This window comes from Eucalyptus grandis, chromosome 7 (assembly GCF_016545825.1).
Source record: "Eucalyptus grandis isolate ANBG69807.140 chromosome 7, ASM1654582v1, whole genome shotgun sequence".
Lineage (NCBI taxonomy): Eukaryota > Viridiplantae > Streptophyta > Magnoliopsida > Myrtales > Myrtaceae > Eucalyptus > Eucalyptus grandis.
In genome coordinates, this window is record NC_052618.1 from 53,212,524 (window position 1) to 53,230,656 (window position 18,133).

Consider the following 18,133-nt stretch of genomic DNA (forward strand, 5'->3'; position numbering starts at 1 on the left):
CAAGAAAACTCATTGCTTTATCACAAGAGTCTTATATAATGAAGATTCTTGAACGTTTCAATATGCAACATTGTAATCCCATTGACACCCCTATATATGTCCTAAGACTCCAGAAGAAAATAAAGTAATGGAAACTGTTCCTTATGCTAGTGTAGTCGGAAGTTTGATGTATGCTATGATGTGTACTCAACTCAACATATGTTATGTTGTGAGATTGGTGAGCCGATATCAATCAAATCCCGATCAAGTACACTGGAAAGCAGTGAAGAGGATCATGAGATACTTAAAAGGCACAATGGACTATTGACTTTGATTTACGCCTATTAAGCTATTCAGATGCCGATTGAGGTAGAGACCTAAATGAGCGTAAATTGACTTTTGGATATGCGTTCTTGCTCAATAAAGGTACAATTTCTTAGAATAGCAAGAAACAAACATGCACGACCTTGTCTACAACAAGGCAGAATTTATTGTATGTTCTGCCATAGTGCAAGAAGTAGTATGGCTAAAACATTTCTTGGAAAATTTAGCCATTGTTATTGAGGTTCCAAAACTGGTGATAGTTTATTGCGATAGTCAAGCGGCCATTACCTATATGAAAGATCCCAAGTATCATGGAAGGATAAAGTGCATTGACATAAGGAAAACTTCATAAGAGATATAATAGCGCAGAAATAAGTGATCCTACAATACATTTCAACCAATAGAATGGTTGACTTCATTAGAGACATATTCTTGACCCACAGGATGTCACTAGGATTGCGTAAAATGTGATATGTGTTATTGTAGATGATCATAGTTTATGTATATGTGGAAATATGTATTGTACTTGTTTATTTATTGGTGACTTGATGTTTTATCAATAAGTACAAATCTATTATGAGACTAGTACAAACACACATATATTATTGAAAAGTATGTCAGCAGACAATGATTGGCTCATTCACACGAGCAATCACCTCAAGTGTTATAGTTAGCGCGTTGAGATGAGACATTATGTACAAATAAATGCTGAAAAGCAGGTTTAGTACATAAAATATGTCACATTGATTGGAGTCAAGATGAGGTCTGTGATTTGTTTATAATAAGACCGAACATAATAGTCCCACAATCATGTATGCCTGAAAGATGCCGGATGCGAATATTTAATTGGGCGCTATAGAAAACGAGATGATATAGCACTCGAGCTAAACATGAGTACGTGAGAAGCACGTGACTATGTTTAGGCTAAGATCCATATAGTGGATATATTTAATAAATGACATACGCTCTTATAGAAAGAGAAATCCACTATAGCATGTAAATTGTACAACTGACAAGGGAAGGTGAGTGAAATTATCCCTAATTACTCGTTGTGTAAGTGTTTGAGGTAATTTATAATTTACCTCATTTTGTACCCTATGTTCTTCTGACTATGTTTTCTAAGTGAAAGATCAATGTTGCTACTTTAGCATGTTACCGGCAGTCATGAATAGATATGGCTTTATGAGATGTGTCTAGAAAAGCAGTTGTTCTGAAATGGAGAGAGACATGAGTGCGAAGGAAGACTATTATTGTTTTACATCTATCACATGTATTTACTGATCGACCAATTATATCACCTTCTGTGGATTTGGATATAATTGTAAATACACGATATTATGAGAATAATCAAGTATAACCTTTAAAGGTTATGTATACTTGAATTGATGTAACAAAATATGTCTGGGGCACTGTGGGACATCGATTGTTTTTTTTTTTCGGGGTTGTAGCCATTATGTCATCTCTAACAGATGCATAATTTGAGCTCCCAAATATAGGTGTACTCACTTGTTGCACGGTTTACTTGCCAATATGAATTGTTTTCTAAAGTTGATGAATGTTGAATGCCTTATATTCTTGATAGAGCGCCATCAAGCCATTATGTCCGAGTGGGAGATGTTGTACTTAATCAATACGTCAATGATGGGGTACAATGAGAACACACCGTTTTGTTCTTGATACGCTACGATGGAAAGACACCCTTTGAAAGAGCATGAATGACTTATATAAAATTCTTTTGAAGATAACCATTGACACGATTGGCAGAATGTACGCTCAAAAAGAAACTCTTCTCCATTTCTTGTCCAGGCTCTTGGGCCGGGCTCACCTAATTCTTGAGATTCTCTTCGGCTTTGGGGCCATAATTCTGAGGTTCGAACACTGGGAATCGACCGTGACATGTCCTAAATAGATCCATGTGACACTTCGGTTTTGCTAGCTAGGTTCCCATTTTGGGCAAAAACCTCCTCATGGATTAGGCTGAGTGCATCGAGGAAAATCCAAAGTTGTGATATTTGTCTAGGAACGGGATCTCATAATTGCCAATCATAGAGTTATCCTTCTCTGGAGGCAACCACTCAATTTGGAATATATGTCACATCCCAAAAGATTTATTGCCTTTACGGGCCAACCCACAAAGAAATTCATGCTCGGTAGGTCAACCTCTTCCAAAAGTCATGGCAAAGAGGTTGGTCGGGCATCATTCTAGGCCTAAGCAAAGATGAGCAACCTTTAACTTTTTTACACATGTGGAGCCCTGAAATAATATGCATTCATTTAATTAAAATAATGTGACGGACTAAATCAATCATGATGCATATATTGTCTGAATGTCTTTTCATATTATATAAATGTGTTCTTTTTCATGAGCTTAAATATAATATCGACTCTTAATACGCAACCCACTTGATCGAGTAGGATAAGTCCGGGCAAATTCCTAATGAAGATAGCTCCCTTTAAGAAATACATGTTCATTTTGATTTTACATTTGGTAGGGTCAAGTTGGGAGATACAGTAAGATGTACCCAATAACAATTAGCTCACAATGCTGAGTAAATATCACGATCCTTTATAAGAACGAAGAATGTAACGAAATGTATGTTGCATAATATTTTCCTTCACGCGTTTCAACTTTGTTGTTACAACCATGAAGTGCCAAGTACAAATATACATCGAGGGGGGGTGTTTTGAATAAGAAAGAACTGAACAAAAGACACCAGAGATTACAATTTTAACAGCAGTTTCTCGACCATGAAAAACTCTCTAAGTACATACCAAGAATAGGGCAAGTTAAATTATGAGGCAGTCTTCAGGATTTGGAAAAGTTTCTAACAGATGGGAAGCGGAGCACCATCCCAGTCCCTCAAGCACTCCAGCAAAGGATCGATCAGCTTGCCCTCGCACATGGCGGAGAACACCAGATCAAAGTCCTCGCCCGGCGAGCCGACCTTCTCCCCCGTGAGCAAACCGGTCCTGAGCTCTTCCCTCACGAACCTGTACAATGGGTACGACCTGCACCCCCTGATCTTGTTAGCGATCGCCGAGTTCCCGCTCTCGAACTGAGCTCTCGCGTTCTCGACCTCCTTCGGGAGGAGTGCCTTGAGCTCCTCCTCGAAAGCCCCAATCTTCTGGAAGATGGAGGTGCTGGGGTTCTTCTCCCGGTCGACGTCGTCCAGCGCATCGTTCACGAGGACCTGCCTCAGCTTCTGCATCAGGGGGTACGTGGCGCTGCAGGGGTCATCGATGTAGGCGAAGACGTACTCCCGGTCGACCACCTTGATCAGCTCTTTCTCGCTGAACCGCGACGGGTGGAGCTCGCCGTTGGACCCGACGTAGAGGACCTTCTTGGCCACTTGGTTCACCGTGTTCTTGACCACGCTCTTGAGGTTCTCTTCCAGGTGCCTCAGGTCGATGGCCTGGCACAGGGCGACCAGGAAGGTGGAGGACATGAGCTTCAGCACATCGATGGCCTCGGCAGTCTTCCTCGACGAGATCAGGCCCAAGGAGTTCACGTCCTGGTTGTGTTGCTCCGCGCTCTGGACATGGTTGGTCACAGGGTTGGCAAGGAACTGCAGCTCCGAGCAGTATGAGGCCATGGCGATCTCAGCTCCCTTGAAGCCGTAATCCAGGCTTGGGTTCCGTCCCCCGGACAGGTTAGAGGGCAGCCCGTTGTTGTAGAAGTCGTTGACGAGCTCGGAGAACTGCGCGAACATGAGCTTGCCGATGGAGGCGATGGCGAGACGGGTGTTGTCCATGGAAACGCCTATCGGGTCCCCTGGAAGTTCCCTCCATGGAGAGCCTTGTTCCTGGAGACGTCGATCAGCGGGTTGTCGTTGACAGAATTGATCTCCCTCTCGATCATTTTGGTGGCGGCCCTGATCACTTCGATCTGGGGGCCAAGCCACTGCGGGGACGTGCGGAGCGCGTATCGGTCCTGCTTCGGCTTCTGGAGAGGGTCCATCTCGTGGAGCTTTTGAGCGTCCTTCACGTAGGAGCTCCCATCCAAGATGTGCTCCATTATAGCTGCAGCTTCAATTTGTCCGGGATGGTGCTTGAGCTTGTGGGTCAAGTGGTCGGTGAACTCCGGCTTCCCTTGCATCACCTCGGCGAAGATCGCCGACAGAACCTCTGAGAGGACGGCCAGGATGTTCGCCTCGTACAGGACAATGGAAGCGAGCCCAGACCCGACTGCCGTGCCATTCACGAGCGCAAGGCCCTCTTTGGGCTGCAGGTCAAAGAACCCGTGCTCGATCCCGGCAAGGCGGAAGGCCTCGACAGCGTTCAGGGACTCGCCGTTTGGCCCGACCGCCTTCGAGTTGGGCCTGCCCGTCAGAAGCCCGGCGATGTAGGACAAGGGGACCAGGTCGCCCGAGGCCGTTATCGTACCCCTGAGAGGCAGGCACGGGGTGATGTTGCGGTTGAGGAGCTTGGCCATGGTCTCCAGGATCTCGAACCGGATGCCCGAGTAGCCCTGGAGGAGGGTGTTGATCCTCACGAGCATCGCAGCCCGGGTCGCCGAGTGGGGCAGCGTGTGGCACGACTCAGTCCCATTGCCGAATATGCCGGCGTTCAAGAACCTGGCCCAATCAGAAAATTTCATCAGCCGCATATTATTAATTATAGCAAAGGAAATGTGAATCTCAATTTAGACACTTATTTAATTATAGCAAAGATAAGTCTCATTAATTGAAAAATGAGAAATTAGGTATTCAAAAAGTAATTGTTACGGGTCATCTTCGAAATTAATTAATCTTCTCCCATTTTATTTTTGGTTACCTGATATTTCAAAAAAAAAAAAAAAAAAAAAAGCAAAATTTGATTTTTTGCCTTTGGGTTGATACTTGCACGTTTGGGCAATGGGTATGTGTATCTTTTATGGAAAAGAAGCTTAGCCAGCACTTGGCAGCCCTTCACGAGGGGACCATTTATACTGCAAATGACAGGTGTTAATTTTAAATTAAAATAAAGGATTTTAATTGATTTTTTTTTTTTTTGAAATATTCTTGTAGAAATTTGGATGTGGAAGATGGGGTGATAAGGACAGGCTAACTGGTTGTTTTATTTTATTTTCCGCTGGTGGATCTTTACCAGGAGTTTGAACAGAGCAAATACTATTGAAAATTCCTTTTTTATTTTATTTTTTAAAATTTGTTGCTTGTACGTTTAATAAAAAAATGTTGATGTGCCAATTGGTACTACTGTCTCCGGCCTCATGTGAGCCTTACGAATAGTGTCTGCACATGTAAAAAAGAAAAGAACAAAAAACCTCGAGGAAATGTCTCCGAAAGTAGACTAATCTCTTACGACTGTTGACTAACGAGTTAGGATTGACTAATTTTGGCGTCTTATAAGTAATTCGTAGAAAATAATTTGCTAAAAAAGATATGAGAACTCGAAAAATTTCCTAAATATTAGGATTTTCTTCTTCTGGTTATTTATGCTAATGAATTGGACATTCTCAAAGCGAGAATGACTTTATTATCCTAAATTTGCAACATTCTTGTCCTCTTTTCTCATTAAAATCCATCTAACAAATTGCTAATCTAACATTTATAACCACGTACTACACGAAGGCTATTTCTCGAAATCATTCGGTTAATCTCCCTACTTTAGTCCACACATATACATTTTCTTTCTCTTTTTCTTTTTGAAGTTCGCCCTAAGAAATTATATAACTATGTGGACGAATTTTCAAATGGATTCAATAACTTTTGTAGGGTGAAATTTGCTATCGAAGACAGGCCCCATTAAAGCGACAGACAAGAAATAAAATACAGAATCTAGTTAAGAAATTTTATGTAACATGACAGCATTAGATAATTAATTTCCTGCCGGCCCAAATTTATGCGTCGACTTCAATGTAAAAAAACCGTCCACCTAGATTTAGAAACTGGCACGTCACCGATACAACCCTACCTACCCCCCCATCCACATAGAAACATAGAGCTAAGTTTCCTCCACGTACATAATTTCACAACACCACATAAATGAAAAAGATAAACAAATAAATAAATAAATCGCGTTCAAGAAATGTCTAAGAGCACTTCTTGGTAATTACAATTCCTGAATAACGTATTATCGCACCCATCTCCCGAAATCAGCATTTTTTTTTTCATTATTTGATTGCTTAACAAGTATTTTCGATATTTATACAAATATATGTCAATAAAAACAACCGAATGAGAATTTAAAGAAATATATTAAAGTAGCACTTTTCTTTTTTTTTTACCTTATGAGCTCCCTCTGCAGAGCACCACCTTGCTTGGTCCGCCTATGCGAGGTGGCGCCGAAGCCAGTGGTGACCCCGTAGCTGTCCGTGCCCTTGCTCATGCTCTCCATCACCCAGTCGCTGCTGGCCTTGACCCCCGCCCGGGCCGCCTCCGACAGCTCGACCGCCATGCCGGCCTCGCGCCCCGCGATGGCCGCCACCTGCGCGATGGTCAGCGTCTCACCGCCGAGGCGGACCACAGGTCGCCGGGACTCCTCGACCATCCGCTTCACCTCATCGAGGTGGCTCCCCGTGAGGGCCGCAGCAGCGGCGCCCCAATTGAGCGGGTCACCACCTGCCCCCGTGCAGAGCCCGAGGGAGCCCTTGCCGTTGCACGCTGCCGTGTCCATGTCCATCTTCGTGCTCGTGTGAATGCGAACGTCTAGAGCGGCCGAGAGCCTGAGAAGAGGAGTCGAAATCGAGCGAGGAGCGAGCGAGCGCGAGCACGAGATCGAGATCGAGATCGAGGTGAGGGCTGGCGAGAGAGGAAGGGCGCGTTGGCGTTTTTTTGTTTGTGTTTTGCTCTAAAGGAAATTCACATGCGCTAAGGAAGCTAGTGAATTTCCTGAGTTTGCTCAGCTACAAATCGGACGTTTAAATAGAGGAGGAGAGGCCCGCCCGCCATTGAGTGTCGGGTAGGTTAGGCGGATGGGTTAGTTGAAATCCTCCCGGGGCCGTCGGATTGCCCCCGGAGGGGCGCGATCGCGACACGTGGACGACATGTGTGCATGTAGTCTCGTTTCGAGGAATTCGTCGGCCGCCTCGGCGCGTGCAATAAAAAACAAATAAATAAATATATAGAGAGAGAGAGAGAAAAAGAAAAGCAGAAAAGACGAAGAAATGAAAGAGCGGGCGTTTCGTCAAAGGGGTGTGGTGGGGGAGGGAGGCGGGGATTTTGGCTGCCGGGGGTAGGTGAGAGCCGGGGGACTCGGTGGACGAACGAAAGCACCACGTCAACGGCGCAAATATTTTCCTTTTTCTTTTTTCTCCCTCAAGTTTCTTATTTGAACTACGTTGCATTAGGCATTAGACAATTAATGTGTTTTGAGAATTCGCTTCTAATGTCACGTTCCTGCTATGCCGGATCGAACAGAGATTTTCCCTCCAAGTAGCAATATCAGGTTTTTCTCTTTTTCTTGCCGGTTGAAGTCGGTTTCCGAATTGAAATTCCCGACTGGGTGGAGATTTTGAATTGGGAAATCATGGGAGGGAGTTAACTGCTATTTGGTGTCGTTTGAGTGATGGTTAGGCACATTGACCCTATTCCACCGGGCAATGGGCACTAACAAGAAATGGCCTCCCACTCGGGGAACAATGAGGATGGCTCTCGGGTCACATCACGGGAAGGAAAACCTCGGAAATGCATCATTTGAGGAATCTAATAAGTAATATCAAGACAAATTCTTTTAATGACGATGTTAAAGGAAAAAAAAGATAAGAGTGATTGATTTCAATTAGGCTTATTTCGTTTCATTTCAACATTTCTTTTGCTCAATATTTCTGTCTTTTCTGGTAAAATGTTTATTTCCCAATTCGGCAATTTACTTTAATCTTGAAAGGAAAATGATTTAAAGGGCACAGACCAAAAATTGATCGTTAAAAAAAATCCACGAAATTGTGACCCCTAGAAATTAGCACTAAATTACTTTTTCTGCTCAAATTACTTGTGCTCTTCTCAATATTTTTGAAATACAAGTGGAATTATAAAACGGTCTTAGCTGACACCATGGTATTGACACGCTTTGCATGAGCCTGCGCTGTGCGGTCACCAACCCCATTATTTGACTATTGCGCTCCCTAGATTCATTGAAACAATCCATCTCATCATCATTTTGCACAGGAACTGATCATATCCTCTGATTTTTAATATATGTCCACGACCATCCCGCGCGTTTTACTTGTACACGTTCCATTTTTGACCTATTCTTTCGACAATTCTTATGAATGTGCGGTCCGATAACATATACCAATGGATATTATCATCATGTTTGTGTCCATTCGGAGACGATCGGGTTCAGGACTCCGTCAAGGCGGCATGGCGAGTCCGTGAGTCCGGGGCGCCAAGTCTTATCCGAAACTAGTGGAGCTTTCAATGAATAAAACACTCCGTCCTTCCAAAAATTAAGAAATGGGTTCCGACAATGTCATTCGGGAGAGAGCACAATGTCATTCCTACCAGCCAAACCAGTCCACCAACTCATGCGGGTCCTCCCACTGAGCAGAGGAACGGATAAATCACAAAGCGGGTCCCTAAGACATTTTTAGATGAACAATTCAATAAAAAGAAAATAAGTAGAGTTTCTACGCACCAACTTCTTTCTCAATATGACCCACCCCGTTGGTGGCAGAGATGGTGGAGTTGCACGCTATTCACCCGCAAGACCAAAGTCCAACTCCCCATCTCGTCATTTGCGTGACTTACCTACGGCACGTAGGAGGTGGGTCCATGCGGGTCGCCCCAGGTTTACGCCGCAAGCTATCGGTCGTATGGCGCTTCCCTGCAAAAAAAAAAAAAAAACTTCTTTCTCAATATGTACCGTTGATACTCACGAAATAAAATATTTTCTTATTAAATTTGCTTATTAAGTGCGCTAGGTACTTTTTAACATAAGTCATAATGAAAGTCATGGACATCTATTTTATTTGTAATTCAATTTCAAGACACTAATTGTGTAGAACGTATCTACAGCTTGATCACGATCAACTATACTTTCGATATCTCGATAATTTATTAACCTTGCATGTCTTGACCTTTTAGAACACTTGTTTTTTTGTCGATTATACTCTAATCCTACTCTAACACACACTCTCAGACTTTTGCACTGCCTCCTTGCAGGGCGTGGGAGTTGAAACCCACTGCTGAAATGAAATCGTCCCCTCCCCCAAACCCCCGAGAAGGTGAGGATTTGAATCCCCACCTCCCCCTTCCAAGTTAGAAGAGTGGCCACTAGGACAAACCCCCAATAGTTGACCTTTTAGAACACTTAATAATTAACAAATTGTTTATATTTCACATGATGCTAACATCTTTGATGTAAGCAAGGGACAAGCGTGCCGAATAATTTCTGTTTTTCACTGGTAAACTAAATTTATTATCTAAGTGATGTAATTTATTAATAAGACGAGCTTGTTTATTTGCAAATAATTAAAAGAAAAATCTATTCCCTTTTTTTTTTCCATCGTAATTTAAAATACTTAGATTCCCAAAAAAAAAAAATCATAGATATAAGGGTTAATACTCTTAAAAACCCAAAACTAATACACATGTGACAAATTCACCCCAAATTATTATTTTTACCACTAAAAACCCCAACTGATATACCTTTAACAAATTTACCCAAAACTGATACAGTTGTGATAAATTTGCCCTATGTTAGTTTTCGTTAAATTTTATTGTCAAAATATTAAGTTAAATAACACGTGACAATTGACTAGTATATCAACTTTGAGATTTTACGCTATGTTTGTCACAATTTACATTTTTTTTTTGTGATAGTAATCTAATTTAGCGGATGGTATATTTGTCACAAATTTACCAGTTTTTGGTTTTTTTGCAGTCGAATAAATTATTTTGGATAGATTTGTCATGAATGTACTAGTTTAGGGTTTTTTATGGTTAGTCGGGGTAAATTTATCACAGGTGTACCAGTTTGGGATTTTTCATAATAAAAAAAATAGTTTTGGGTAAATTTGTCACAAGTGTACCAGTTTGGGGTTATTCAAGATATTAACCCTAGATATAATATGAAAGTCTCGAACGCTTCGGATAAAAAAAAAAAATCAACATTTGTGGACCGTAAAATTTTAATTGAATAAAAATTAAAATTCCATCCAATGACAAAATTCAGTGCAAACTATAAATCTCGATGTCATGCCATGCTTATCCAAATTGCTTAACAAGTGCATCAGGTACTTTTTAACATAAGTCATAATGAAAGTCATGGACATCTGTTTTATATGTGTAATTCAATTTCGAGATACTAAGGGCGCGTTTCAATAATTTATTAATCTTGTATGTCTTGACCTTTTAGAACACTTAATAATTAAAAAATTGTTTATATTTCGATGATGCTAACATCTTTGAGGGACAAAGCATGCCAAAGAATTTCGTTTTCACCGGTAAACTAAATTTATTATCTAAGTGATGTAATTTATTAATCATACGAGCTTGTTTATTTGCAAAAATTAAAAGAAAATATATTCCCTTTTTTTTTCCATCATAATTTAAAATGCTTAGATTCCAAAAGAAAAAATCATAGATATAATGTGAAAGTCTCGAACGCTTCGGATTATAAAAAAAAAAAATCAAACATTTGTGGACCATAAAATTTTAATTGAATAAAAATTAAAATTCAATCCAATGACAAAATTCAATCAATGTAGTGCCATGCTTATCCAAATTGCTTAACAAGTGCATCAGGTACTTTTTAACGTAAGTCATAATGAAAGTCGTGGACATTTGTTTTATATGTGTAATTCAATTTTGAGATACTAATGGCGGTTTGGTAATGATTCTGCTCTCGATAATAATTTTTTATCAGAAATGGTTTTTTATGTTTCTATTCCCTAAAACAATTTCTAAGTATAAAAACGCGTTTGATAATTATACAAAATTTATATTCCCGAGATAAAAATATGCTTGGTAGAATTGTATAAATTTAGTGTTTCTTTTTTTTTTATAATATTTTTCCTTGTTTCTTTTCTCTCCTTCTTCCTCCTTTGTGGCCGATTGCCAGCCATGGCAACGGCCGACGATCGGCTGGGTGAGGTCCCACAAGCTCATCGGAGTCTCGCCAAGCCAGGGCGAGGACCGGCGAGCTCGCCAAAGGCTTGCCTAGCCACCACGAGGCTCAACCTCACCCAAGCAATGCAAAGTCGGCCTAGCGATGGCCTAGCGAGGCCGAGCCTTGCCATGGCTCGGCATCACCGAACCTCATCTACGAATCGCCGACCATGGCTAAGGCTAGCGACCAACCAAAAGGAAGAAGAAGGAAAGGAAAGAGAAGAGAAAAGAAAAAATTGTTCTTAGAAATAAGAAGCTATTTTTCCTACTTCTTATTTCTATCCCAAATCTATTTCAGAGAATAAAAATTTTACTAAACATATTTCTATTCTTTTTCGTTCCCTAGATACAAAAGAACATAAATAATTGTTCCGGGAACAGAAATAGTTGCAATTGACTATACTTTCAATATCTCGATAATTTATTAACCTCGCATGTATTGTGAACACTTTTTTTTTTGTCAGTCCTACTCTATTCCTACTCTAACTCTCACTCTCAGACTTTTACCCTACCTCCTTGCAGGGCGTGGGAGTCGAAACCCACTCCTAAAACTAATTCGTCCCCACCCCAACTCTTCTTAAGAAAATGGGGATTCGAACCCCCCACCTCCCCCTTCTATATTGGAAGGGTGATCACTCAAACAAACCCCAATGGTTTTGTGAATACTTAATAATTAATAAATTGCTTATATTTCGCATGACACTAAACACTTCAATGATAGCAAGAGACAAGCGTGCTGAAGAATTTCTATTTTTCACTGATAAACTAAATTTATTATTTCGATGACTTAATAAGATGAGCTTGCTTGTTTGCAAATAATTAAAAGAAAAATCTATTCCCTTTTTTTTCCATCATAATTTAGAATACTTAGATTCCAAAAAAAAAATCATAGATATAATGTGAAAGTCTCAAACTCTTTGGTTAAAAAAAAAATTAACATTTGTGGACCGTAACATTTAAATTAAATTAAAATTAAAATTCAATCCAATCACAAAATTCAGTGCAAGCTATAAATCTCGATGTAGTGCCATGCGTGATAATTTCAACTCAAACGGAAGAGTATATGAGGACCTTTTGTCTTCACATAATTGAAGAAAGATTTTACGATGAGATTCATTTTTCTATTTTGACTTTTCCTTAAGAAAGAAACTGCATTCACATGAATTTTTTTTTTTCCTTATTCCATGACCATGTGGGATGTTAGCAACATAGGACATACCAAATAAAATGTCAAATGAAAATTCGATTCCTAAGCTAAACTCCGTTGTGGAATCGTGGTTTCGATGAGTTGTTGGTAAAGACAAAACTACTTTGTTTTGGGAGTAGGTCGTGAAGCTATATAAAGATTAAATATGCCCAAAATTGATTATTAAATGAATTTAGGAATGATCATATTTTTGAATTTGTTGACTGTATTAATCTGAAAAGTCATGTTCCAAAAATCCCATGTTAAGTTGTTGACCCAAAAAGAGTAAATCCCAAGTCATGTCTTTCTTTGTTACTTCCCGAAAATTAGGGGTGATCGGTTCCCGGTTCGGTCCGGTTCCACCTTGGACCGGAACGTTTGGTCCTAGGACCAGGAACTGGACCGGATCATCGGTTCCGGTCCGGTCCGGTCCAACAAAATCAGCTCTACTTTTTTGCACTAACGAGTGACCGCGCTCTAGACCCGGACCGGCCCGATCAATCCAATTCGGTTCTCAAGCGATTCAACAAGGCTAATCACACATGTTTCCACGTGCAAAAATATTCAAACTTCACTTGTGTAATTCACACTTCGTGTGTTTCACACTTAAACCCTAACCATGAAAACCATGAACAATTTGTCTAAAGGTTGTACTTGGCTTAACTTTTATATACAATCTCTCTTATACTCTTTGAATTGGAGACTTGAAGTGCCTTGTGGATCTTGGAGCCTTAGTCGCACATCGAGTAGAAGATGAAACTAACAAATAGATTTTCTTTATAAATAAAAGAGTAACAAGAAGGGTTTTAATGGTCTCTTGGCCACATAAGAGATTACTACCTCAAATTGCAATTTTGGTTGCAATAAGTTATAATGTTTATATATTTTATACATAGAAAATTATATATAAAAAAAAAAAAAAAAAAATTGGTTCGGTCCGGTTCCCATCTTGGAACCGGGAACCGGACCGCCGACCGTGGGAACCGCCCAAAACCGGCCGGTTCGGTCCAGTTTAGGCGGTTCCTAGTTTGGGCGGTTCCCATTGCACACCTCTACCGACAATGAAAAGATATTCAGAAATCTGGGTAATGATGACTAAGTTATAAAACCGTAAGTTCCAATGCCGTTTTTATCTATTTGCATGAAAAGATCCACTTCATTTCGCAAATCACGTGCGAGTCAGGTCCATGCTCACAAGGGAATCATTCAAAGAACTCAGCCCCGAATTTTGAGACGAAGTAAATTAAATTGAGATTAGCTGGGGATTACTAAATCCCATCCATCCAATCCAAAGACTGGATATCATTATCCTTTTGTCCCACCACTTTCGATCAAATCGCCAGTCTCTGTCATCTTAGGGAGACGGTAGCTAGCTTTTCAATTCAGATGCGGTCAGACCACATTATAAATGCGGACATAGGCCAAAGAATTTATTAAAGTCTTGCCTACCAATTACCACCAACCCCGGAGAAAATAAAGAAAAATCAAGGGAAGAAAAGAAAAAGAAGACAAGAGAGAAAACAAAGGGTCGCCACCTACCACCTAAATCGCAGTTCCTTCGAGTTGGTGAAGCCAGTAAGAAATTTACATCCGACATAAAAAGGGTGACGCAAATATTCGATCGGGTCCTATTGACAGATAGCAGTAATTGGGCGCGAATCTTTTCCTGAGTTTTATTAATTAATGTGTGTTTCGGTAGCTGGAGTCGACCGGCGTGCAGCTAATCACCAAGACTTAATCAAACCATGGCCAAACCGATACATAATTTGTGGATTCAGCCAGCAATTGTGTTAGGGGTTAGCTTATCCTCTTGAGATGGCCGTCGGGAGCATGAGCCTATAATGTTACGATGGACCTTGTACTATTTGAGTCGGGATGACTAGCTCGTTTAGTAGAGATTAATTGAGAGCTCAAGAAGTTTTGTGTTTTTGTCTAAAAAGATCGACGGAAAAGATGTGATTGCGTACGATCACGTCTTCGACACATGTCGCACAAAAACATATATTGGAGGAGTTAGTAAAGATACTTAAAAGGTGGTAAAAAGTAATACAAGTTGGTAACTTTATCGGGAAATTTGGAGGATTAAATAAAAAAAAAAAATGTTGGTAAATAATTTGTACAGAATTGATAAACCAAAACTTAAAAACTTAATTTGACAAATTAGTAAATCACACTAATTTAGGTTATTAATTTCATAAAAAAAAAAAAAGATTAGTGAATTCAAAGCATTAGCAAGATAGACAAATAAAAATAGATAAGTTTGTACAAAATTTGTAAATTTGCAAACTTTTAAGTTGGCAATTTCATAAAGTTGTTGGTAAATTCACCAACACCTTACTTGAAAAAAAAAATCGATGACCATTTTTTTCACTAGCGAACAATTTTTAAATTTGCCACTACAATAGAAAGATTTCGTAGAATTGAACACAAGACAATAGATTTTTGTGTTCCTAGAAGGTGCATCTTAAACTATTAATCAATTTAATGATGTATATAACTTCGTTATAAATCTGGTAGCTAAGTTATGCGAGATATACTTTAACACTCCAACTTCGATGTCCTATTAGAATTTTCAATATGTAGATACAAGATACCAGGTGGAGGAGGCATCTAATCCCAAAGTCCCAACTCCTTCTCTACATTTCATAGTCTTTACTTAGAAAGGCTAAAAGCTAATCACTACTTCAACCAACTAAAACAAGAACCTCAAAATTCTTAAGTGTATCTTATATATATGGACACCCAAAGTACCAAAAGTTGGCACAAATGGACATTTAAGTACCAAAAGTTATGAAAGTGACACTTAAGTGCCAAAATCGGAGCAAAATTGATCACTTAAGTGTCAATTTGGCCAAAATCCTACTAAAATGCTGATGTAGCGATTTTCCAACAAAACAAGTGCAAAATGGTATTGTTTTGGTTCTAATGTGGTAAAAAATTAATATAAAAATTAACTAAATAAAATGTAAAACTAAATTTATTTAAAACATTTAAAAAAAATAGGGAAGCGGCTGAGGGTTGAGTCCTCACCGCCGCCGCCAAGAAGGGCCAGCGACGAAGGGGGGATTCCCACCGGCGATGGTGGGAGGGTCGGCCCTTCCTGGCGGCAGCGAGGGAGGCGGCGACAACAAGTGCTCAGCCCTCAACCGCCTCCTTTTAAAAAAAAAATTAAAAATATATTTTTAAATTTTTTATAATATTTTTATTTTTATTTTTATTTTTAAATGTTTTAGATAAATTTTGTTTTAAATTTAATTTAATTAATTTTATATTAATTTTTACCACATCAGCACCAAAACAACGTAGTTTTTGCATTATCTAGCCATGTCGGCGTGCAAAACAACACCATTTTACACTTACTTTGCCGGAAATTGTGCACGTCAACATTTTGGTCGAATTGCCACTTAAGTGATCAATTTTACTCCGATTTTGGCACTTAAGTGTCTCTTTGTGTCAACTTTTGACACTTGAAGCAATCTTTTGCCTATATATATATATATATATGTGTGTGTGTGTGTGTGTGTGTGTGTGTGTGTGTGTGTGTGTGTGGATGAGGTTTTGGGTTTTTTTTCAACATTAAATTTATTATCGAATTCTTCAACCTGGATATATTTAGATTGACCTTTATTCTGGAGCTAACCTATAAACAAGGGAAGTTTTTCTAGACTTTTGACTAATATGCACGTGCACATGCTAGTATTATCAACGAGTTCCTACTGTTGGGAATTTAATTTTGAATTTATTTTGTCCTCAACAAGTTGCAACCTTGGAAGAATCAAAAGGGTGTCTCCATCCATCAGGTTTCTTGATAAGTCCAGAAGAAAATGGGAGTTTATGTGATTATTATATGTGTATTTTAGGTACTTACTTGTAGATTATTACTTAATATATCAAGAAAATCTGGATCAAGTTAGACTATATGCACGTCAAACCCTTCTTCGTCTAGAAGCCCACATCGGAGAAGTAACTTGCAAGAAAAAAGAAGAGGTATTAAAATCATAAAATAAAATGGAAATAGCATCTTTTTAAATAAAATGATTAAATTAACTAATCTCTTGTGTTTTTTCGAGTCTTGATTTGGTGGTAAGAGTCTCGAACTTGGAGTCACCCAAAAGTGCAGCTAATTACCTGGACTTAATCGAACCATGGCCAAACTGATACCTAATCCGTATATTTGGCAATTGTTAGCGTTAGCTTATCCTATCGAGATGATGGTTAGGAGTATAAACCTACAATAATGTACCATAAGGCACTATTTGAGTTGAGATAACTAGTTCATTTAATGAAGATTAATCAGGAGCCCAAGAAGTCCTACATATTTTGTGTGAAAAAGATCGACGGAAAAAGATGTGATTGCGTATGATCATCTCGCGTATTGTGCATAATATGTATGGAGTAGTTCAGAAAGATAAAACATCATAAAAGATTTTTTAGAAAAAAGTTGGTAATTTAAAAGAAAAATAGTAAATAACTCAAGTGAGAGTTGGCAATCCAGGACTAGCCGATAATTTTATTGAAGAGAAGTTGTTATGTCAATTTAATTAGGTTAGTGATAATATTTGAAAAAAGAGTCTATAAATCACAAGAGTTGCTAGGAAAAGCAAAGTTCAGAAACGATAAGAAAGGTAGGCAAATTGAAAATTTAAACAACTAAAGTGTGGTAAGTAATTCAAATGAAAGTAGGCACTAATACTATGTGATCATTTAATGGAAGAAAAGTTGGTAAATCAAGCTAATTTTGATTGGTAATTTTTGAATGAGTCTTATAAATTTAAAAAATAGCTTCAAGACAAACAAACTTGGTAACTTTAACAGGACAGTTGGTAGATTAAAAAAAATTAAATGTCCGTAAATAATTTAATAATAGTTGGTAATTCAAAACTAAAAATTTAATTTGACAAATTTTAGTAAATAATACTAATTTAGCTTATGAATTTTAAAAAATAGTTAGCAAATTCAAAGCATTAGTAAAAGAGAAATTTTCAAAAAAAGACCCGAAGTGCTATTATTTTCTCAAATAAGGGTCTCAAGTGGATTTTGTTTCAAATAAAAACCCGAAGTGGCCTTGATTATTTCAAGTAAGGGCATGAAGTGACTTTGATTATTTCAAATAAAGACCTGACTTTGCCGATCACCAATCGGCTAAATTTCCGATCAGTTCATCATTTGGCATTTTCTCTTTTTTTTCTTCCTTTTTCTTTCCTTTTTTTTTTTCTGGTTCTTCTTCTTCCTCTTTGCCGGTGGGTGTCATTGGTGAAGAGGAAGAAGAAGAACCAAGAAAAAAGGAAAAAAAAAAAAAAAAGGAAAGGAAAAAGAAAAAGGCAAAAAAGGGGAAAAATGACAAATGATGAAAATACCTTGACCATCGGAAAGTTGAGTCCTTATTTGAAACGGATATAGTCACTTTAGACTTTATTTGAAATAAACATAACCATTTCAAATCTTCATTTGAAACAGCATCCACTTCAGGCTCTTCTTTGAGAAAGTGATGGCACTTCTAGTTCTTATTTGAAATAAGATCAACTTCAAACCCTTATTAAAAAAAAAAAAAAAAAAAGACGGCACTTTAGGTCTCTTTTTGGAATTTTCCCTAGTA

General features: G+C 38.8%; 1 protein-coding gene across 1 annotated transcript; it reads right to left on the reverse strand.

The window, feature by feature from the left end:
* Positions 1-2,875: 2,875 nt before the first annotated feature.
* Positions 2,876-7,144, reverse strand: LOC104454225 (phenylalanine ammonia-lyase). Its single transcript, XM_010069013.3, is given in 3 exon segments — positions 2,876-4,072; positions 4,075-4,877; positions 6,530-7,144. Coding segments are annotated over 3 exon segments (2,142 nt in total). The 5' UTR covers positions 6,925-7,144; the 3' UTR covers positions 2,876-3,128.
* Between the last annotated feature and the right edge of the window lie 10,989 nt (positions 7,145-18,133).